The sequence below is a fragment of the Molothrus aeneus genome, chromosome 20 (genome assembly GCF_037042795.1).
Source record: "Molothrus aeneus isolate 106 chromosome 20, BPBGC_Maene_1.0, whole genome shotgun sequence".
NCBI lineage: Eukaryota > Metazoa > Chordata > Aves > Passeriformes > Icteridae > Molothrus > Molothrus aeneus.
The window spans coordinates 6,319,870-6,342,133 of NC_089665.1; the positions used below are offsets into that span (position 1 = coordinate 6,319,870).

Sequence of the window (22,264 nt, forward strand, 5' to 3'; positions counted from 1 at the left end):
TCGGGGGGCAAAGGGCAAGCAAGGATTGCATCAGCAAATTGTGCTGTATTTCCTTGGATTAGGCTGTTTATTCCTCATGCTTTGCCAAATCCCTGACCAATTTCCAAATATCTGAATGCCATCTGTAACGAGTGCATTCAAAAGAATTTCAAGTATTTAGACAATAAGCTATTATTTAGCAAGGGTACCAAGAATGCACCTCACTTCTGGCAATTAAATCTGCTTGAAGTGTCCTGATTTATTGATATTATGAACACCCTGCAACCTGAGTGCCTGCTGAACACGAGGATAACAGAAAAAATCCTATATTGATCCAAATCTAATTTATTGTGCACAGCTCCCCAAGTCTCTGCTGGAAAATAGACTTTTATGGTCAAGAGAGTGCAGAAGTGATTTGCAAGTCTTAAAAATTTACACAGAGATAGTGACTGTGCACTACTGGGACCTTTTAAGTGCCAAACTTTGTATCACATATTTACCATCAATTCAGAAGTAAAGGTTTACAATGATTCCCAATTTCAGCAAAATCAGCATTTTCTAATCTTACTTCAAATAAATCAAAAACAGCAATTTTTTTTTCTGGACTTGACACCTAATTTTCAGTGACCTTAGTCACTGATGTCTTTGCTTTTAAAAAATCCTGATTAGATTATCCTGATCTGTGAAAAAGAGGGCCTAAATATCCCTTGAAAACAGAGCATTGATTTTCTGAGCAAGTGATATAAAAATAATTCTGTCAAGTTTTTAGATTTATTTATAAGAAAAGCATAACGTTATGTTGATCTTGCAGACCCTAAAACTCTTGTTCATCAACTGAAAAAAATAAGTCAGGCCACTAATAAACTACTGAAAAAATGTGCTTTGAGTGGTGTTCAAGGTGTGTGCCCTCAGTCACCCATCAGGAGCCCATTTCAGTAGGCACAATACAATAAATGGGGATACCTGACTTTGTGTCCAGGAGGTGCCAGGGCCAGCTCTGTCTCTGCTGTCAAAACTTGCAAAGGTCTCTGTGCACCTCTGTCAGTGAGGGGATGGGAGAGCATCTGTGGTCTGCACTTCCAGGGAGACACTGGGAAAAGAGACAAGACTTCATTCACAGCTGCCCTGAGCAAATCACAGAATCGTGGAATGGTTTGGGTTGGAAGGGACCTTAAAACTCATTCCAATTCCTCTGCCATGGGCAGGGACATGAGACCAGGTTGCTCCAAGCCCCATCCAACCTGACCTTGAACACTCCCAGGGATGGGGATCTTTGATTACGTTCACGCCAGCCATACATCATCCCTTTTAGTTTTCTAAAACCATTCTGATGTCAGAAATCGAGGCATTATCTCAGTTATTGAAGTGAATGCTCCTTTTGTTTTTCAGAAGTACTGTGTGAGGAACTCGTGAAACATTCAATTTTACTTTCTAGATTTTCTAGCCTCTTGAAAGTGTGCAATTACCAGGTGCTATGCACTGGAGGTGATACTTAGAGCAAACACCCTGGAGAGGCCGCAGAAACCTGTATCTGACCGTCTGCCTTTCGGTCAGAGATCCACCCTTCCATGTGGGGCACACGCGGTGATTTGTACCCAAATTTCGAGAGAGGGTAACACAAACAGCGCTGTCAGCGTCTGAGGGCAGAACAAACACGGAGAGATGGAGCCGCACTGAGGGAAACGCCACCGGCGGCCGGGGCCGCTGCCCCCCGCTCGCCCACAGCCACATCCCGGTCACGGCCCCGCCAGAGCCGGGCGGGGGAACGGCGGATCCATCCCTGCCATTGCCGGGCCGCCTCATCCTTCACCCCGCGTTATTCCTCATCCCACCTCACCCCTCAGACTGCTTCATCCATCCCGCCTCAGCCCTCACACTCTTCATCCATCCCGCCTCAGCCCTCACACCGACAACACCGCCTCATTCCGCTTTATCCCTCATCCTGCCTCACCCTCACGCCGCTTCATCCTTCCTGCCTCACCCTCACGCCGCTTCATCCCTCGTCCCGCCTCATCCCGCTTTATCTCTCATCTCGCCTCACCCCTCAGACCGCTTCATCCATCCCGCCTCATCCCTCATTTCGCCTCACCCCTCACACCGTCTCATCCTGCTTGATCCCTCACACCGCCCCATTCCCTTTATTCCTCACCCTTCCTCACACCGCCCCATTCCCTTTATTCCTCACCCTTCCTCACACCACCCCATTCCCTTTATTCCTCACCCTTCCTCACACCGCCCCATTCCCTTTATTCCTCACCCCTCCTCACACCCCTCACACCGCTCCATTCCCTTTATTCCTCACCCCTCCTCACACCCCTCATGCCGCCTCACCCCTCACGCCGCCTCACCCCGCCCCCCGCTCGTTGCCAGGGAGCCGCCGTTGCCATGGGAGGCGGCGGGGCGCATGCGCGCGCCAGCGGGAGTGCCCGGATGCAGCGGGAGGAGGCGCTGCCGCCATATTTGCCCGGAGAGCAGCGAGCTGGTAGCTGCAGAGCCCCCCGGACCCATCGGCTGCCATCCGCCCCGCGCAGTCCCCGCCGCCGCCCCGCCCGTAGGACATGGACGATCGGGAGGACCTCGTCTATCAGGCCAAGTTGGCTGAGCAGGCTGAGCGCTACGATGGTGAGCGCGCGGGCTCGGGAGGCCGTGCACGGCCGAGGGGAGAGGGAGGGAGGGAGGGAGCGGCCACAAAATGGCGGCTGGGCGGGGGAGGGGGGCAGGGGCGGAGGAGGGGGCGCACACAAAATGGCGACGGGGAGCGCCCTGAGGGGCCGCTGGAAGCGGGGATGGGGGGCCCGGGCGAGGGGGTGTCTCGGGCCGGGGCGGGGCCCGGGGCGGGGGGCGGTGGCGGCAGGAGCCGGGAATAAAATGGCGGCCGCGAAGGGCGAGTCCTGGAGGGGGGGGCAGGGGAGCCGCCCCCGCCTCGGGGAGCCCCACAAAGAGACCCCGCTGCCCCTCACAGCGCCGCGAGGTCCGGCCGGGCCCGGCCCCGCGCTCCCCCGGCCGGGCGGAGCGCTGCGAGGGCGGCTCGCCGCAGACAACGCCCATGCCGAGCGCTCGGAGGGGGGGCCCGGCCCTCGGCCCCTCACCGGCCGTGCTCGTGGGGGTCCCCGGGGACGGGGCTGCGCTTCTTTCTCTGCCTCTACCCCCGGCTGGAGATCCTGCTGCCCCTGGCAAAGCCAGAGAGAGCGAGTTCTCACCCTGCAGGGAGCAAGTACATGATTCACTGCCTAAAGAAAACGCATATGCTTTCATTATGTGGTAGGAATTATTACAGGTAGTTTCACTTTCCCAGCGTTTTCTTTTCATCCTTTTTCCCCTTTAAGTTTTTGTGCTATCCCTGATCATTTAATATCCGCGATGATTTAATATCTGGGGGAAAAGGGGTAGAGGGGAGGAACTGGCAACCCTGGGTGGTGTCTCTTGCCCCAAAAATGTCTGTCTTGCAACTGTTCCTTTTAAACATGGTTCCCCTGCATATGATAGAAAGGGCCTTTAATTTTCTCGACTCTTCTGAGACTGTTACTTTGCCCTGAGAGCTGTGATTACTCATTTGAAGTGAAATAAATGTATGTAAGTGGAATGTGTGAATGCAGTAACGCCTCATTTAGAGAGGTAAGAAGACACTCCAAATATTTTCTGTTCCTAAATTTTTATAGACAACATGACCAAGTTCTCACCAAATGACACGTTTTTACTGAGTTGTGCTTAAAAAACATCTGATGGCAAAAACCATCTGATGGCACCATTGCAGAAAATCTGAAAAATACACGTTTTTGCAGAAAAAAGAGAGAAACTAAAACAAAAAGAAGGCCTAAATAAAACTCCATTCATTTAGAGTTCTGATGGGAAAATAGTTTAGAATTCATAGTACCACTGAAGGAAAGCAGTAAGGCAGTCTCTGCAATAACTGAAGCACTTAGAGAGAGGAAATGGCCCAGAAACCAGGTATTGGGGTACCATAATTACCTTGGGCAGAGGAACACATCCATATTCCACAGAATGTGTGTTGAGGAGGGAAGGGTTCTCCACCTGGTATGGATGAGTCAGTGCCACTGAAAGTGTTGGCTTTGGCTCGAGTGGAAACCCAACATCCTGGAGGAATCATCATCCTTGGGAGCTCTTGAGGCATGACCGTCTTTCTGGGGTTTTCTGAAGTCAACAGTAAATCACTTTGTTAGAAGGTAATAGGACTCTACCCCATGGCACAGATCTGCAGTGCAAACTTCCTGTCAACTGATAAAAATTGATTGGGAAGGATTATTGCCTTGGTGCAGCATTTCCCTGGGTGGACTTTTGGTTCTCCCAGTACCATGAATGTTTGCTAAACAAGCTGCCCAGAGCAGAATGTAGCAGACTTGTTGTGCTCTATTGCTTCTGAATGGGCATGAGACTGGTTACAATTTAGGAGGGAGCACTGAAGTTAAGGTTGTCTTGTTTAAATCAGTGCTCTGGGTTTTGGACTTCCAGAGGTTTGAGGAATCAGGTTGGGCCAACATAATTTAAGATGCACCCTCTAATTCTGCCAGCTGCTCTAAATGCATCTTCACTTCCCTCGTGTCCATGGCCTGGAAGAAAATGTACTGTAGATACTGTTTTATCATTTAATTCTCTGTTCCTGTTCAGCTGAAACAATTAAAAATGATTGGCATAATTTGTTCTTGGTAATGTGAAATAATGCAGTTCTACCAAGATCATAGCTGAGACTGCTGAATAATTCTGTGAACAAAGTGATTTGAGAAGCAATATGAGGAAAGAGCAAGCTAATCCTAATTTTGCTCCTCAGTTTGATCTTTGGGGTGCACAATTTTAAGACCACAGTTATTAATGGGCACATGTAAAATGGGGTGATGGTAAGTACTGGCTACAGATACATTGGAATACAAGTCCCTTGGGTTATTCAAATGTGAGTTTGACAAATCTTTTTGTGTTTAACATTAGAATAAGTGTAAATGTCTGTCCCATCTTTCTCCTGGAGACTGGAAGAATGGTGGGTTGCTATTTATGTATGGCTCGTGGCATTTATAGCAGCCCTTATGGTGGGCATCCAACTGTGGCTTCCTTGGTGTTACTTACCTGACCCACTTAGGGAATTTCTGAAGTCTTGGGAGCTGCATTTGTGAACGGTTGGGAATCCAGTCCTGTGGCTGTACTGTCCTCAGGATGGTGGCCCAGATTAAGAGGACAACTTTCTAGGTACTTTGGCAGTGTAAGTAGCACTTAAACCCTGATCTCCAGAGATATATTAAGAGATTTGGGTGTCTGACTATCTCCACAGATCTGCTTAGGCATGTTATGGCAAATCACAAAATGCCAGGAAGCTTAGTGGCAGTACAGGAAGCTTGGTAAGAGAAATCTCACTCACTGCTACTCCTTATTGGTAGAATAATATAGAACTAAATGCACTCCTTTTTTGGAGAACAATTGGAGTAAGAGATCTTGTGGAACTCTTTATATCAAGAGGATGTAGAGGATTCCTGTAGACTGCAGTTGAATATTGAAACCAATCCCTCTTTGTGGAAGCTGGGATCATCTTTGTTTCAGGTGAGGAACATGCTGTGGCTCAAGGCAGTCTGTGAGCAGATACTTCAGAGTGCATCACTGGGGTGAGGTGAAATAGGTGGGGTTTCCCCTCAGAACCAGAGAATAGGTCAAGGTACAGGTAAGGAAAGCCCAGCCCACCCATGACAGGTCTCCTGCCTGGCTCCTTTGTCTCTAGAAATGTGTCTTTATCACAGGCAGGAATGTGTGCAGCAGTGGTTCAGTTCAAGATTTGAACCCTTTTTAGGAAGATCTGTCTCCTAGTAACAGGTCTTCAGCTTAGAGCCTAATGAGGAATCAATAAGTCACAAATTAGAATTCAAGTTGCATATTAATTTTGGTTTGCAGAGATTGGTCTCTTTCAAACAATGTCAAGCACACTTCAGCTTTTTGGGTTCCTCTCCCCATTAATGGTGACCACTTACCCTGTGAAAGCTCTTACTGCTGTAGTGCTGTGGGGTGTGACTGCTGTCTCTGAGGTAAAAGGCAGAAAAATCTCAGCATATCCCTGAGAATTGTAGGAAACCAAGAGTTAAAATATGGGCAAGACAGTGCTAAAGGAGTAAGACTGTACATTTCTTTAAGTGGGAGTTGTACATGCTGGGACATAAATGACTTGTGATTGTGAGCAGTTGTGTGAGAGAGGGCCTTTGTCTGTAATGGCCTTCTTGAATGTCCCGAGGTACCAGGAGCAGACAAAGGAGACAGAATTCTGCAGTTGCATGGTGAGGTCCTCTGCAAGGAGCCCAGAAGCTGAACTGGTTTCCAGTATTAGAGGGTTGCTCAGCAGCAGATCTCAGTAAAGGGAGAGATTTATGACCAGGCCCAGGCTTAAGATGTTTGCTTTCAAACTGAAATGTTTGTTAGAAATAGTGGGGAAATCCTCTTGATTTGGAAAAGTAAATGTCCACAGCTTGAAGAGATTAGAGGAATGATTTAAAAATGTTCTTGTTGCAAGAAGGACTTGTGGTAGACCATACAATTGATCACACAGAAAATCCCACTGTTGCTAGGATAACTTGGACCTAACCTGTGTTCCTCCATGTGTGTAAAGATCAGGACTGTTTATTGCAGAGTCATGCTGCCAGGTTTGGAAGGGTTTTGACTGCACCAGCTGTTACAAACCTTACACAAGGAATAGGAATATAACCCTCTGCTTTGTCCACAAATCATCATCAAGCCACTGTGCAGGCTGGATATTATTTGGGTTTTTTTTCCTCCTCTGCCTGTTGGTTGTTTTAACTGGGAATCCACCTGTTAGGTTCTTTTATGTGATAAGGAATGCTTCTCATTTGTACTTGAATTCTGGTCTGACCCTTAGAAGCAGTTGAGTTCTCTAAATAAAAAGCAGGATTAATTTTTTTTCCCCTGTGAGTAGTTGTCTGAGCTGGTGACCTGAATGAGGCAGTTGAGAGGTCAGAGGGGTGTTGAGCTGGCAGGAGGGAATCAATAGGGATGGGTTCAGCCATCTCTGGATGCCAAACACAGGGTTCCCTAAGAGAACAGAAAAACCTCCTGCAGGCAGTGTCATGGTGTGTTCAGAGGAGTTCCTGATGGATGGGAAGAGGAGCTGAGCCTCCACTTGGTTGAGTTTGGAGCATCAGTGTAGTGAGTAGGGTGGTGCCCACTGATGCTGGGTCTGTAGCTGTGGGAAGTGCAGCCTGTGGCATTAATCTGCACACTTACATTCATCTCTTACTGCAGAAAACCCACTGGCCCCTATTTCTTCAGTTCTTCTCATGTTTGTTCCGAGGAGTTTGCTGCTACTAAGTTAGTACTTGTTACTTGCTCCTGTTTCTGTGTGTCCCTCAGAAATGGCAGCCTGCTTCCAGCCCAGAGCCCTTGGGATTCCACTGGTGGGCTTTCTCTGTTCTCAACACTTGAGTCTCATATTCATGCCCTGTTTCCTGTCTTTCAGCCAAGTGTTTATCCATGTGAGGGCTTTCCTTCCTATCCCATGGCACTTGAGTTCCTTAAAGAACCTTGGGTGAGGGACCTTGTCAAATGCCTTTGGGAAATCCAGGTAGACCATTCCAGTTGTCTCCTTGTCCACGTGGTTCACTTGTTCAAAGCATTCCAGTAAATTTGTGAGGCATGATGGAAGGCCACGCTCTACAGTATAGTGATTATGCATATACCCACTTATTCCAGGGTTATTTTAAGTGTAATTCCCATTAACTTGACCCCTAGTGAGTATTAGGTTCATGGTGTTGTAGGTCCCCCTGAGTGTCTGCTGGAACCCTTCTGAAATGACCAGTGTAAACCCCTTTGTGTTGGCAGCTGGTAAAGCCCCGACTGGAGGTTATGCACAACAGTTTAGGGTCAGACACTTGAAGTTCCTGTGACTCGTTCCTGATCATCTTTTGTTCATGGCAAGAATGAACAAGTACAAGGCTAACACCTGTACTGACTCTTTGAGTACTGTTTATGGTCTGTGATCACCTGTGGTGGACACAAGGGAAGATTTGTTTTTTCTCCTGTGTCCTCCGCCTCCTGCCAGCTCACAGGATGCTCACTTGCAGCTTTTTGCTCCCAAAATGCTGAAGTAGGTACTGGGCAGCAGCTTGGAAGCTCAAAGATCCTGGTTTGCTTTATTGCCCTTAGATAAGGGCAGTAGAAAAGATGAAACTTCCCCATGACTCTTTAGCTTAGAGTAAGGCTTATTCTTTGTCTTTCACTTTAAACCCCAATCCCAAGCCTTGCACCTTGCTGTTCACAAACCTTTTGTAGGTGGCCACCTCTGTCCCAGCCCTTTGTGCTTTCCAGGCTTTGGAGGTGACTCAGCAGGGTTTGCAGTGGGGAGCCAGCATTTTAATCATAGTAGTAGAATGTAGGAACCTGAAAAATGACCTGGCCATCATGACAGTTCTGTAGTATCTTAGGCAGTTGTTTGGAGACAGCTTTTCCATAAAAATATACAGACCTGATCAGGCAGTGTCTCTGTGGTGTTTCTTAACCAGCAGCAGGTGCTTGGGGAAGGATCTAAATCTAGGACAAGCATGTCATTCTCCAGAATATTCCCCTCTCCTTCCACAATTTACATTTTTGGGATCTCCTGCTCTGATGGTGGCATGAGCTGACAGTAGCATAAGAAGTGACAGCACAATCACCTGAGAGGCTGGAACTTAACCACTTCAATGCAGTCTGTGTCTCTGAATGTGCATAACACTGCTTTTTCCATAATGCACTGCAAGCATCTCTGGATTTTGTATGCAGTGAGTTGTCATTCCTGCAGTAATCCTTGGTAATGAAATGTAATCTCAGACTTGTATTTTGTCTTGAATAGTCTCTGACTGAGCTTTTCACCTCCTTGTGGAAACTGCCAGATAGGTAAAACTGCACTTAAAATAAAAAATAATTTGCTCTGGTGCAGGTGCAGGTGACTTTATTTTTGTTTTCTGTTGGAGGAGATACAGATAGGCTGTCCCCTTGCTTTTGTACTGCCTGTGTTCTTAAGATTTTTCATCAGGTTTAAATTTTCAGGGCTGGATTATGGCTTTACCATGGAAGACCCAGGTATGTGCATAATATTTTGTCTTGTTGAAATATCAGCCCAGATTTTTGTACTTTTAAGTAAAATCGGGCTCTTTACTAAACTAGAAACCATTTTATCCAACAGCTTTGTGGGTAGACTGATAAAGACTGATAAATGTTCTCTCTTTGGGTGGGACAGTTGTTTATGGGTGGGATTCTGATCTGTGGTTGTGTGGTTACCTAGTGACAAAATGAAGATTTTCTGGAGAGCTTTCAGTTCCTGTTGTAGGTGTTGGGAGGTTGTACCCAGTGTGAGGGTGCTGCAGCTCAGGGCTTTGTGCCTCACAGCAAATGGAGGAACCTGAGGTGCTCCCCATCCCCCAGCATCCTGTTCCCAGGGCCTGTCACTGTCAGGGGGTCTGTTTAACTTACTAACAACTCAGTCATAAAATGTTGGGGTGATAAGGGCTGTTTACTGATAAGGAGTAGTTGTGAGCCTGTTTTCCTTTGGCTCCCTCGTTGCTGTGGCTCTGCAGGAGGGTGGGTAATGACCTCCTTTGCCACCAGACTGAAACACTGACACAGGAGCTCCTTCTAGAGCAGGGCTTTGGCTTTGGACCAGCTATTGCTCAGCTAAATTGGGTTTAACCTCTGTTTCAAGAGCCTGTAGATCTTCAGACTGGTAATAGATAAAATCCTGCAGAAGCCAAGCAATTTATTAAATTGGTAATGATGTGTTTGAATGTACACTGAAAACAGCTCCTCGTTTACAGGGAACAGCAAGCCTTGTGTATAGTTTTTTATTTCACATTTTCACACTACACAAATGTGCTTCTAGGGAAAAGGTTGTGAAGGAAACCTGTAGAACAGGTGATAAAATGTGCCCTTTTTGGCCCAGTTGTTGCAGTTTCCTGACACAGGGCAGAAGATCTTGGAAGCTGTTGCTGTCCATGTTCCTCAGCCTCCACACTTGTGCACTCATTATTCAAAGTATATCATTGTTATATGGGATAAGTGTGAATAGATTTCTGTTGTCTTCATGAAGAGGCAGGTTTCTATGAAAGCATTGTGTACATCCAGGAGTATGACTGCAGTGCTGTGTATTTAATCCCAGTGGATAGAGCACGATTATAGAAACCCTTTAAAGAAAAGGCAGCATCTTCTGTAACCTCTGGGTTGCTTCTCTGAAGGCAGTAAATATTAGGATTGAAAACAAGACCTGCATTTTTTGCTGGAGTTTGACAAAGATACCCAGGTCATGAAGACTGCCAGTCTCAATTCCTGATTGTCATTTTTGTCCCCAAGAACTGTCAGACATCTTAATCTGAGCATAGCTCTGTTGTTTACTAAGCTTCAAAATATGAGATGGTTTAATTTGCATAATTTAAAAAATTCACAGCTTTTAAGTAGATTCTTTGTATGAATGGGATGGTGGGGTCATCCTTCAGAGAAGAAATCACAGTACTTGCTTTATTTAAGTAGCAAATTGTAGCTGTATTATATTGCCTGTAGCCTAACTGGCATCAATTACTTATGTTTATGTTAATATTAATTGTGTGAACGTGGAGTGTTCTGGGGCAGCCCTCAGGTTCTTCTCACCATTTTGCAATTGCAGGGTGGTGTTTTCAACAAATTTTATCAAATCCTTGGTGGATATTTTTTGTTACTTTCTGTGATTTGGAGAAGCAAAATCTGCTGATAAAAGCAGAGCCACCATGAAGTGTTGTCCTCCACATATGGAGACCTGTTGGAGACTGATAACAGTGTTATCAGCCTACAGTCTCCATTGCTGCAGTGGCTTATGCCTGTTCAGGTGGTGATTTTGACATCTGAGGGCAAAAAATGAAAGTTAAGCTTCATTTGTATATTTAACAGTGTTCTTCTAATGTGTCTTGAGCAATCTCAGTGTGGTTAGGTAATGAAAGGGTTCCAGCCTTCCTTAAGTGGCTCAGTCTTTGCTTCCACTGGAGTGTAGGAAAGCTGGTTTTGGTTTTGGTATTGATTGTTTTAACCTCAGGTTTAGAAATACTTTTCAACAGGCTTAAAATACAAATATATAATAATTCATATTTTTTCTGTTACTTTTCAGTGTGAATGGCTGCTTGGCATGGCTACATGTGGTTGCTGTGGGTACATTCAAGATGACTTCTTTGTTACCACTCCAAGCACCACATTTTTCCTTAGGAGGTTCATCTTGCAGCTTTGACTCACTTTCCTAGTGACAGTACTCATACATCTCTACATATTTTCAAATCTGGATTTTATATTTTTGTTAATTACCACATTACATTGTATTGCAGTTGGAAAATCAGTGGAGCATCCTCTAATTCCTCAGATTTATCCTGTTTGTGCCAAGAGCCAGATCACATTTACTCACCTTTTCTCACTGTTCTCTGCTTTTTCCAGAGCACTCTGGAGAACAAACACTCCTGTAGGATTGTGCTGATAACTGTTATTAATTTCTGTAACCCTTGTGAAATACCAGATGAATATCAGATACTTCCTTTGTGGATGTGCTGATTGATTTGTTTGGAACACTCCAGGGTAAAAGTGAGGAGTAGCTGGATTAAAGGAGGAGGGAGTCTAATTAATTTCCCAAGTTCTCATTAATGTACAGCTTGTACTGAATGATTTGAAAGGTGCTTCAGGTGTGAGAATAATTGCCTGACCTTTTCCTCCTAGAAATGGTTGAATCAATGAAGAAGGTGGCTGGAATGGATGTGGAGTTGACAGTGGAAGAAAGAAACCTGCTTTCTGTTGCATATAAAAATGTGATTGGAGCCAGGAGAGCTTCCTGGAGAATAATCAGCAGCATTGAACAGAAAGAAGAAAACAAAGGTGGAGAAGACAAATTAAAAATGATTCGGGAATATCGGCAAATGGTAAGATGGAGTTGGTGTTACAGCAAAATGCCATTTCTTTAGTTCTGGTGCCCTTGCCATCAAGTGCCCTGCTGTTCCAGATTGCCTGTGCTCTGCTGACCTGGAGTAGGGTGGCAGCCTTGGCAGGCTGGAGCCTGTTCCTTGTGTGGAGAATGAATGCCCTGGTGGAGGGGAGAGCTGTGGTGTTGCTGTGTAAACCCTCAGGACAGGGAGGGCTCTTCCCTCGGTGCACCAGCAGCTCTGCCAAGCATTTGAGCTGCACTGGCACTTCCCTGCTTGCTCAGGTGGGAGGCTCCACCTGCTCAGGAGGCCTCATTCCTTCCCCTCCAACCTCACTGACCCCAAGCAACTTCTTTTTTAAATTAACCCTGTTAGAGGAGGTGCTTGGCTGTTGAACTTCCACTTCCTATAGAAGTTGCTTTGGATCATACAGTGACACTTTCTGGGATTCCAGTTCTCTGTCCTAGAGAGTTCAAAACCTTAACACTTGAAATGTCCATGGGGGGAGTTCTTCAGGCTCTCCTTGGCTCCTGTCACTCATGTCCTGGTCATCCCAGCTGTGAAACTTGTGTGTGTAGCAACCTCCAGGGCCTTGCTGTTTTCTCTCCCTGAAGAGAGGGAAAAATTGATCCACATAACTTCATGCTGACTTAGTCAGTGTGTGCAGCTTTACCTAAAATGGAGAACTTGGAGCAAGCTCTGACTTCCATTGGTAAGGGCTGATGAAAGCTCCAGCTCTCAGTGAGCTGTTGTTCCCCCTGCCCTAAATGATGGTTTAGCACAGAGCAGGCAGCCTCCCATACTATTTAAATCCCACACATTTCTGCAGAGACTTCATCTCCATTATTTGAGGACAAGTGCCTTCACATGGTTCACATCTTCACTTCCAGAGAAACACTGGAGTCTGTTCTATCACCTGGCACTGATTCATATACCAGCAATGGAAATGATCCTGGCTTGGAAATCTCCCAGGAATGGTTCTGTCTACTTTCTGTTGACTCACAGGGTTTCTGTTGCTCCATGGAATTGTTAAAGTTGGGAGTTTCTAATTTTATGCTGGCATGCTGATGGGATGAGACTCTGCCAGTTACATACAGTCCCAAATAACCTTTTCTTGATGGGTGTTTCCTAAAAGAACATAGAAAACAAGACAACAGCTGTCCAGTGATTAAATTTGTTTTACATTGTGTGTTTCCAGATTCTTTTGCACAGGGTTTTGTGGGTGGTTGTCATCTTCTGCCAAAGATCCTTTGATGATGAAAAGACTTTTCTCCTGGTTTTGAAAGGACTCTAGAAATAGCCTTTATTCTGCATCTCTTTTTGGAAAGGATGTGTGCCATTCGGGATGGACTGGGCTGCAAGCAGTGCAGGTTTATAGTGCTTGAGGTGGCTGAAGAGATGGAGAGGCCACCTGAAGTCAGTGTCATGGCCACAGGGTGCAGAGCTGTGAAATCCTCCGAGGGAGCAGCTTCCAGAGCTGCACAGGAGGAGCAGTGCACTGAACTCACTGGTTCCACACTGGAGGAAGGGTGGCTGTGTCTGCCCAGCTCCACAGGGACTCCTGCAAGAGCTTCCTGAGCATCATCTGTAGCTGAAAGCCAGATCCTCTTAGTGCCTGCTGGGAGACTTAATATGGGTTGGCATCTGCTCTGAGTGTGTGAGGGGCTTGGCAGGGTGGCCTGGGAGCAGGCAGGAACATGGCCCAGCTTTGGATGCTGCTGCTCACTGTCACTGCTCAGAGTGGCACTCCTGCCCTGTTGTGCTCAGTGCTTCCCTGAAGAAACAGCTTCCAGCAGAATTCTGCTCACTGTGATTCCCTTGGCAACAAATTCTGCCTCTTGGAGCAGTTTCCAGAGTAAGTTCATTGCTGGGAAAACTTTTTCAGACTTGAAAGGCTCTGAAGAAGGGAAAAACACCCCAACCAACCAAACCTTCCCCCCCAGCCCCCAAACCACGTTTGGGGGCCGAAAAGGCCAAGTTTAAAGCACTGAGGAGTTGGAGAGAACCAGCATCTCTAAAAGACACATTTCTCATCTACCAGAAGCAGCTGTGACCTTGCTCAGCTGGAGAGTGCTGCTGCAGTAGGAATTGAAGGTTTCTGTAGTGGTTTTTTGAAAGTAACTCTTTGTTGGGTTGGGTGTATGTCAGTATTTACTGTAATTCAGCTCGTGGCTCACATTGAGGTGTTTGAGGTGGTGGCCACTGTGACCTGGGGCAGAGCTCCAGGGATGGTGCTGCTGAGTGGGCAGGGCTGGGCTGGCCTTGGCTCAGGTGTGCTCCTGGGCAGTAGTGGGAGATGAGAGACACCAGACTGTGCCTCCTCCCAAGGCACTTCAGCTGAATGGAGCCAAGCACATCCATAGCCATGAGGGAAAATGCCACTTACGTGCTTCCTTTGTACACAGGCTGCTCTCCTGGCTCCTGTGGCCATTTGGATCCACAAAAGCCCCTGAATTTCTCATCTGGCTGCATCTGATGAGAGCACACTGAGGCTCGTGCCCCTCATCCTGGAGAGGCTGCACTGGGGTGTGGCTGGCACAGTGCAGTCCCTCCCTTGCAGTTTACCCAGATCATTCCACACCATAGCTCAGGGATTGACCTTCCCCTTCCTGCTCTGCAGATGTGGCACAGGAATTTGTGTTTCCAGGGCTCTGACTTCCAGCCTGGGCTCTGTTTGGGGCAGCTGCCAGGCTGTCCTCCATCCCCCCTTCTTAGAGAGTGCTCACTGAGCCACTCTGTCTGGAACTGATCCTTTTTGTACAAGAGCTTTGAGTTCTGTTGTGGGGTTTTTGTTTATTTGTTTTACTCTTTAATCATCTTGATTTATATTAAATCTTTTTAAACTAAGCTTGCTCAGGACATTTCCATTGCCCTGGACAGCAGCTGATCTCTGATAACTGTGACTGATCCTTTAAGCAAAGCTGGAAAAGGTCTGTCTGAGATGAAATAGAAGTTTGTACATGTATGGTTATTTAACTAAAGAGGATTAGAAACTGATTTAATTCTTTGCAGTTTTGCTGAAGATCTCTCTGCAAAAGAAGTCATTGAAAAAGAGGATCAAGAGGAAAGAAGTTTGCAGGAACTGACTGCTGGCCAAAGGTTTTATAGCTTTTGTAGCCCAAGAATATATGAAGTAGATAATCTCAAGTGACCATATTTCAGCACCTTTCTTAAGCATTTGTCACATAATTAAGTACAGCATCTTATTCTTCCTGTGAATGTCAGGGCATTCTGACATTTGTCCATGAAATTTGCTGACAGTTAATTTACCTAAAGCAACTTTTGGAAATCTGTTACTTTGTACAAGTCAGTATGTGTGTGTATGTGGCAGTTTATTATTTATTTTGGAGCTGTAATTTGAACACCTTTTGGGTATAACTGCTGTGCTTACAAACCCAGATAATTTGGGAGCTCTGTGTGATAAAAGGATTACAAGGCAAGGAAAATGCTTAAAGGAAGAAGGAAAGGAAATGCTTGGGAGGGAGGATAGGAAGGGATGATGGACTGAGTGGGGCTGCTCCTGTGATCCAAGACTTGCAGTTCCTGGTCATTTCTTTAATGCATTTGCTTGAAATCTCTCCTTTCTATGAAATCAGCTTGAGCCAGAGTTCTCTTCAGCTGTAGCTGTGAAAGTTGCTGTGAAATGATGGAAAAGCAGCAGTGGATGGGTGACTGTGTGCATTGAACCAGCCTCTCCTGCTGGGCTGACCCGGGGGCTCAGAGCCCCTCTGCTCTGGGCAGTGTTGGTGTCACAGGAGGGGTTTCAGCTTTTCTGGGGGTGCTCAGTTTCTTTGCTTGTAGGTGTGAAACTCTCTGTGGGAAACCCTGACCTCATAGGCCTTGCTTTATGTTTAGAACTGGAGAAAATGAAGGTTCATGTGACTGTTGTCAGTTCAGACTATTCAGATCCAGTATCTGTTTTTAAATAAGGCTTTTATATACTGTATTTTTGGCCACAGATTTCACTGTCAGTGTTGATGATTTCTGCTTTTTCACTGAGTTGCTGTGCTTTGTGTTTTTCACCTGCTTCTGGAGCTTGTTTTCATCTTGTCCCTGACCTTTGTCTGTGTGGCACATCTTGATTCTGTTCTGATACTCCATGATTTTTGTCTTAAGGCTCTATTTTTGGAGCTTTGCCTCCAAGGACTCACTGGAACCTGTTGTGAAGGTGCCATTTAACTCTGGGGTATGATGGAGCTGAGCTGATTCAGGTTAATTACCTTCAAATTGTCCCCTTTGCTGTTGCCACTTCTAGGGCAGCCTTCTGGGATCAAAAATGGAAGGAATTGAGTTGTGCAAGCCTTGCAGTAAGGAATTGCACCCTCAGACAGACTTAATGCAATGGTCTAGCAAGATGTCTCCCAAGGAATTCACAGTTCCACTGTTCAGCTCCCCATTTCATCATCCATCAGTCCCTGCCCCTTGTGTGTGCCAGCTGAATGTGCAGAACTGTTTTGCTTAATGCACCTGTGGAGCAGCTGCATTTTATTTATATTTCTTCTATCTTAACCCTCTTTGAAATGTCATGATGTTACCTGTTTGATATTTGGGTACTTTTGAAAGCTTTTAGGCTTAAGTGCTCACTCCGCCCCCTCTTCTAATTTTTTGTTATATTTTTATTTTTCTTTACTAGGTTGAGACTGAACTGAAGTTAATCTGTTGTGACATTCTGGATGTACTGGACAAACACCTCATTCCAGCAGCTAACACTGGCGAGTCCAAGGTTTTCTATTACAAAATGTGAGTACCTTTTTTAGAGGACAGGCCTGAAACAGAGACAGAAATCTTAAAATACTCTGTTGTGCAGCTCTTATGTAAGAAACAGCAGTTTTAATTGAATTGCTGATGTAGAAATCACATCCCTGCTTGGGGTTTTTTATTTTGCATCAGCTGAACATTTATAAAGAGAAGAAAAGGTGTGTCCTGTAGTGATGATTTAAAATCCCCTCAGCTCCTGGTGCAGTGTTTTGTTGACAGTAACTGAGTGCTTGGTGTGTGAATATCTGAACACACTTTAATTTAAGCTTTTAATGTAATGGCTGGTGGGCAAACAAGGGTTACTGACTTGCTGCTGTTTCTGTTCTCAGGAAGGGGGACTACCATAGGTATCTGGCTGAGTTTGCCACAGGAAATGACAGGAAGGAGGCTGCAGAGAACAGCTTGGTGGCTTACAAAGCTGCTAGTGACATTGCAATGACAGAACTCCCACCAACACATCCCATCCGCTTAGGACTCGCGCTCAACTTCTCTGTATTCTACTATGAAATTCTTAATTCTCCTGATCGTGCCTGCAGGTGGGTGCTGGCTGCACAGAGGGGGTATGGGAATGCTGTGTGATACCACACGAGCCCAGAGTAACTGCTTCTCCTGCTTTCCTCCTGCTGGTGTGTGCTGTGATTGGTGGCAATTCACTGGGAAGATTTTTTTACCATTTTTTGGAGTCTAGAGCCACCTGTTTGTGTGGGACTAATGGTGTGTGAGAGGCAGGACAGTGATAACCTTGAATTGATCAGCCAATGGCAGTTGAGAGCTTGCCAGGTTAACTCTGTGCATCCCTCAAACTGCCCAAGGTGTGAGGTGATTTAACTTGTCTTGCACAGGCTGGAAGGGGTGGTGGCACTGATTCCTGTCACCTGTGAGCCTGTGCAGAGTGGCAGTGGTTGAAGCAAATACCATTTCTCTTACACTAAGTTTTTAGCAGCACTTAATAAAACCAATATTGAGTAAAAAGTTTCTTAAAGCACAGAATGACTGGTGTTAAGTGGTGCTCCTGGATTGTGTTCAGCAATATTTGTGACATCTTTGTTGTGTCATTGCAGGTTGGCAAAAGCAGCTTTTGATGATGCTATTGCAGAACTGGATACACTGAGTGAAGAAAGCTATAAGGACTCTACACTTATCATGCAGTTGTTACGTGACAACCTGACACTATGGACTTCAGACATGCAGGGTGATGGTGAGTGATGCTGCTGGGAAAGCTCATCCTGACCCAGAGGGTGGGAATGGGGAGCCTTTGGTTACTTCTGTCTCTCCTAGTAATGACCCTCCTGTCCTACCTTAACCCTGATCATGTGGCAGGGGTGACCCTGGGCTCTTCTGAGCTCTCCCTTGAAGGAAGGAGCTGTGGAATTAGCAACACTTTGTTGTTTGTCCCTCCCCACGTGGCAGCTGTGATGACTGTAAAAGCAGTGACTTTGAATTTATTTCATCTTTTCTTCCTTTCTGCTTGTCATGCTCATCTCTGGCTGTCATTCCAAGCAGATGTGGGCCTCCAGGAGGAAGCACTGCAAATGCTTTAGTTCCCCTTCATTCCAGGTCACTCCATGTTCTCATTGCCAGAGCAAATGCCACATGTGTCCCCTGGTAGTACCAGAGGGTGGGACATGGATTGCTTCTGTTCACTAGCAAAGGATAACACAAATTTTTGGTTTTGGCACACTGAATGGACTTTTCCAAAACTTAAACTTCAACATTCAATACTTAGTACAAATCTACTCATTTGAGGGTTTCTCTCTTGGAGAGGCAAATGAAAAGAGCTGACTTCTTTACTTTGAACTTGGAGGGGAAGAAATAAGTCCTGTTAAGATTATTTTGGGTACCTACAAATGCCCAGAGCTTAGGAACAACACTGCTGAACTTTATTAATATGTGAGTGTTCTAAATTTTTGGTGAGCTGTTCCTTGTAGCCACACAGCATTCCTGGGGATACTTCACTGGTGGTGTGTCCATTTGAAAGCAAATGCAGAATCTTTCACTTTCTCCCAGTTTCCTGTTTTTATGTAGGGTGATGGGTTTGTTTTGAAGTGTGGTTACTCCATAGCTTCTCACTCTGTTCTTTGGGCTGCTGAGGCTGGGAATGCTCTAAATGTGTGGGGTCTTGGCTCCTGGTTTACTCCACATCCCAGTGTTTAAGGCTCTTGCACCTCCCTTTTCAAGGATTATCTCTGGTGCAGGATGGACCCTGGATGGAGCTGTAGATTTTTCTCTAAACACTGCAGGTGTTGGATGCCTTCCTTGCCGTGGGAGAGGAGAAATGTATTTCAAATTCCCTCAGTTTAGATACAACCTTTACTGTGTATATTGGGGCCAAATACCCTGGCAGTTTGTGGAAGCCATTTTAGTGCAGTAACAAGGTTGGATCAGTGTGGGACAGTACCAATGTCTTCCAATGTCTTCCAAAAGTTCCTGAGCTGCCCATAGCTGATGTCTCTCATGGATTTGTAGAAGTTCCACAGGATTATTTACAAGCTCTTTAGATTTTCAAAAAGGAAACAGAGATCTAAATTTCTTGCTCCACAGCATGGAAAATAGATATTTTTGTTCTTCCTGAAGTAGTTCAGGTTGTCCTGGTTACTGGTGCCAGAAAGATAATGATGACAGAATTGAAAATCCTGTAAGACTGCTTAAAATGGTGGTAGAATTCTTCAGATCAGAGAAGTGATTATGTGGAATGTTCAGACACAGGTGCAGAGTTCAGTGTCCTCATACTTTGCTAACACTCTGAGTGCATTTCCAGAGCTCCATATTCCCAAATGAGCAGAGCCTTTGAGCAATAAATCAGTAGTGGCACAATGAGCAGTTTCCAGGGGATGGGAGAGGCTGGGAAAGGGCTTGTTCTGTGGCATGAAGCTTGTCCCTGTTTCCATTGCAGCCAGGCAGGGATGTAAAGCCAGGCATGACCCAGCTGCTGCTCTCCCATCCCAATCCATGTAGCTTTCCCATGCCCAGATGAGTGCTGAGTTTATTTCCACACTTGTAATGTCATCTCTACATGATTCCTGTTCTCCCCTTCTTTCCTGCTCTATAGATTCCTAAAGGAAAGCCCAACTGTTCATTTCCTAAAAACTCTACTTTGTAAGTCTCTCGTTGTGGCTCACTGGAGTTTTCAGTGTCAGTTTTCCTGTCACTAACAGTGCCTGCCTCTGTCACCCGCTGCTGACAAATGCTTGTGTCCCTGCTGCCACTCCTGTGGCACCTGTCCCCTGCCCAGGGCTGATGTGCTTGACTAGGATCCAGAGTAACTCACATGGTTGGGAATTGAGCTGCAAACCTGGATGGACAGAAGAATATTTGGGCATGGGAAGTACTTGACAGTGGCCTGCTAGAGGAGTCTCTATTTGCTCAAGTGTGTTGGTTAGAGCATGCTCAGACCTTCTAGTCTGGGTTAAAGCCTCTGCTTTCCTCTCTTCAATAGAATTCTGTCTATAAACTTTATTGGTGTTGAATGTCCTGTGTTCCTAGGCCCCTCTTCCAAAATCCACTTCCTCTTGTACCTGGTGGTAATCCTGAATCTGGACATGCTCTGAGCAAACGTTCTGGTTATCTGCTGGGAGTTACCAGTCTCATTTGATTGGGTTTTATTGCAAATGAAGTTTTTAATTACTAATTTCTGTTTATTGCCCTTAAGAGAGTCCCATCTTATGTGGTTACAGATAATTGTAAGCATTTTTCAGCCTCCCTTATCAATTAAGTGACTTGTGCATGTGTGATGGCACCAGCTGAGGTACCTGCAACTTACCCAGGTGCAGCAGAATTTTGGTGAAGCCCTGCAGGTGTTGCATGGAGCTCCCTGGGGCAGCTGGAGTGCAACCAAACTGCAGGAGTTTCATGGACAGCCCCACTCCACTGCATGGCACAGCCTGCTGGAACAGAGACATTCATTTCTACAAGATGGTTTTCTTTAATACCCTTAAACCCAGGGTTTCTTGTCAGGTTGGACTCGCAGCAGGGTGTTTTTCACACCTGTGGTAACTCCTGCCATCAGTGTAACTGTAGAAAGTTCCCTGCAGTGCTTTGCTGTTGAGGCTTGAGTGGGCTTGGGCAGGAAAAGAGATGAGGGTTTGGGGAAGGGATTTCCAGATCAAGGCTGTTGAGCCACAGCTGTTGCCGTGGTTTCACCTGAGTGGTGTCAGGTTTCAGGCTGGGTTGGTTTGTCCTCACACGTTCTAATGGCCTGGCTGCAGTTGGGTGGGAGGGTGCAGGTGATTCCAAGGCTTCGTTTCCATGGGAATGCTTCACTCTGGAGCTGGCAGTGTGGAGTGGGAGAGTGAGCGTGTATTGCATGAAAATATTAATCTCTAGGTGCTTGTTCAGCTGTTCTGCAGCTCTCAGTTTGAAATGGTAACGTTTTCCTTCCTTCTTCCCACTTCACAGGTGAAGAACAGAATAAAGAAGCGTTGCAGGATGTGGAAGATGAAAACCAGTGAGACACAAAGGCCAACAAGAGAACCCATCTCTGACCACCCTCCCCCTTCCCCACAAAAACCCTCAGTGTCACTCTGAGAACCACCAAATCTGACTTTTACATTGGGTCTCAGAATTTAGGTTCCTGCCCTGTTGGGTTTCTTTATTTTTATTTTTTTTACACAGTTTAAAAGTTCTTAAAGGCAAGAGTGAATTTCTGTGGATTTTACTGGTGCCAGCTTTTAGGTTCTTTAAGACACTAACAGGACTGCATAAAGGCTCTTTCAGCATTACTGTATTGTCTCTGCCAGCTGTGGTGACATTGCCATCAGACCTGGATGCGACACCTGAAGGCCGTGTAGGGAGAGATTGGTCCTGGCCAGGTAGTGCTCATGTGGTGGCATCTTTCTTTTTTTTATAACTGTTTAAACTGAATTTTATACCAATGTTTCAACTTAATTGGGTGTTTAGCTTGAAGTTGCGAGGTTGCATTTGGGACATTTATTGTAGTGGTTTTACTGTATAAAAACAAAAAGTTTCCAAACTGCTGAAACGTTGCTGAAAATCATGGTGCTGGTAACAGTTCAACAATCCGTGGCTGCTCATTCTTGCCTGTTCTTTACTTTCCCTCCAAGCAGGTTAGCATTGAAGGTGGCATTGATAAGCCTGCATGCGTGTTCAATATTTTTTCTTTTCTCCCTCCCCTCTCCCCATCTCCCTTCGCTCGCTCAACCTCTTTTGTTCAGTATGTGTAACTTGAAGCTAATTTGTACTACTGGATATCTGACTGGAGCCACAGATACAGAATCTGTATTGTTCTTACTGAAACACAGCATGGAATTAACATTAAATAAAACAAACCTAAATTAAAAATGCCAACCATCACTATGAATTTCTTTTAGGATAATAATTTTCCTTTGTTGCTTGTACTAGGAACAGTTGGAGGGGGAGAGAGCAGCAGGAACAGCCTTTTTCTTCAGACAGGAGCTAAGGAAGATGTGATGTGAGTTGTGCTGCTGGGAGCAGCCCTTTTATCCAGTCTTTCCCTATATCAATCCCTGGGCCATGGTTGGTGAATTCCTCTCACCTGCTGTTCCAGTTCCATAGATGGAGGGAAGGGACACAGGTTATCTGCTCTGCTGGGCTAACCTGCTCCTTGGAATGGACACAGAGCTGGGGTCAGCCTCCCCCAAACCACGTAAGGA

At 45.8% G+C, this 22,264-nt stretch overlaps 1 protein-coding gene across 1 annotated transcript; it reads left to right on the top strand.

Moving 5' to 3' along the window:
• The first annotated feature begins 2,434 nt into the window (after positions 1–2,434).
• Positions 2,435–21,938, top strand: YWHAE (tyrosine 3-monooxygenase/tryptophan 5-monooxygenase activation protein epsilon). Its single transcript, XM_066563686.1, has 6 exons — positions 2,435–2,601; positions 11,677–11,876; positions 16,510–16,616; positions 16,964–17,170; positions 17,696–17,832; positions 21,030–21,938. The coding sequence occupies exons 1-6, from the start codon at positions 2,538–2,540 to the stop codon at positions 21,080–21,082; spliced, it is 768 nt and encodes a 255-aa protein (XP_066419783.1). The 5' UTR covers positions 2,435–2,537; the 3' UTR covers positions 21,083–21,938.
• The last annotated feature ends 326 nt before the right edge of the window (positions 21,939–22,264 follow it).

Excerpts from the sequence above, each read along its gene's own strand:
- YWHAE (XM_066563686.1), top strand. The coding sequence starts at position 2,538 with ATGGACGATCGGGAGGACCTCGTCTATCAGGCCAAGTTGGCTGAGCAG. Across the intron at positions 16,617-16,963 it reads AAGGTTTTCTATTACAAAAT|GAAGGGGGACTACCATAGGT; the intron begins GTGAGTACCTTT and ends TTCTGTTCTCAG. Across the intron at positions 17,833-21,029 it reads TTCAGACATGCAGGGTGATG|GTGAAGAACAGAATAAAGAA; the intron begins GTGAGTGATGCT and ends CCCACTTCACAG.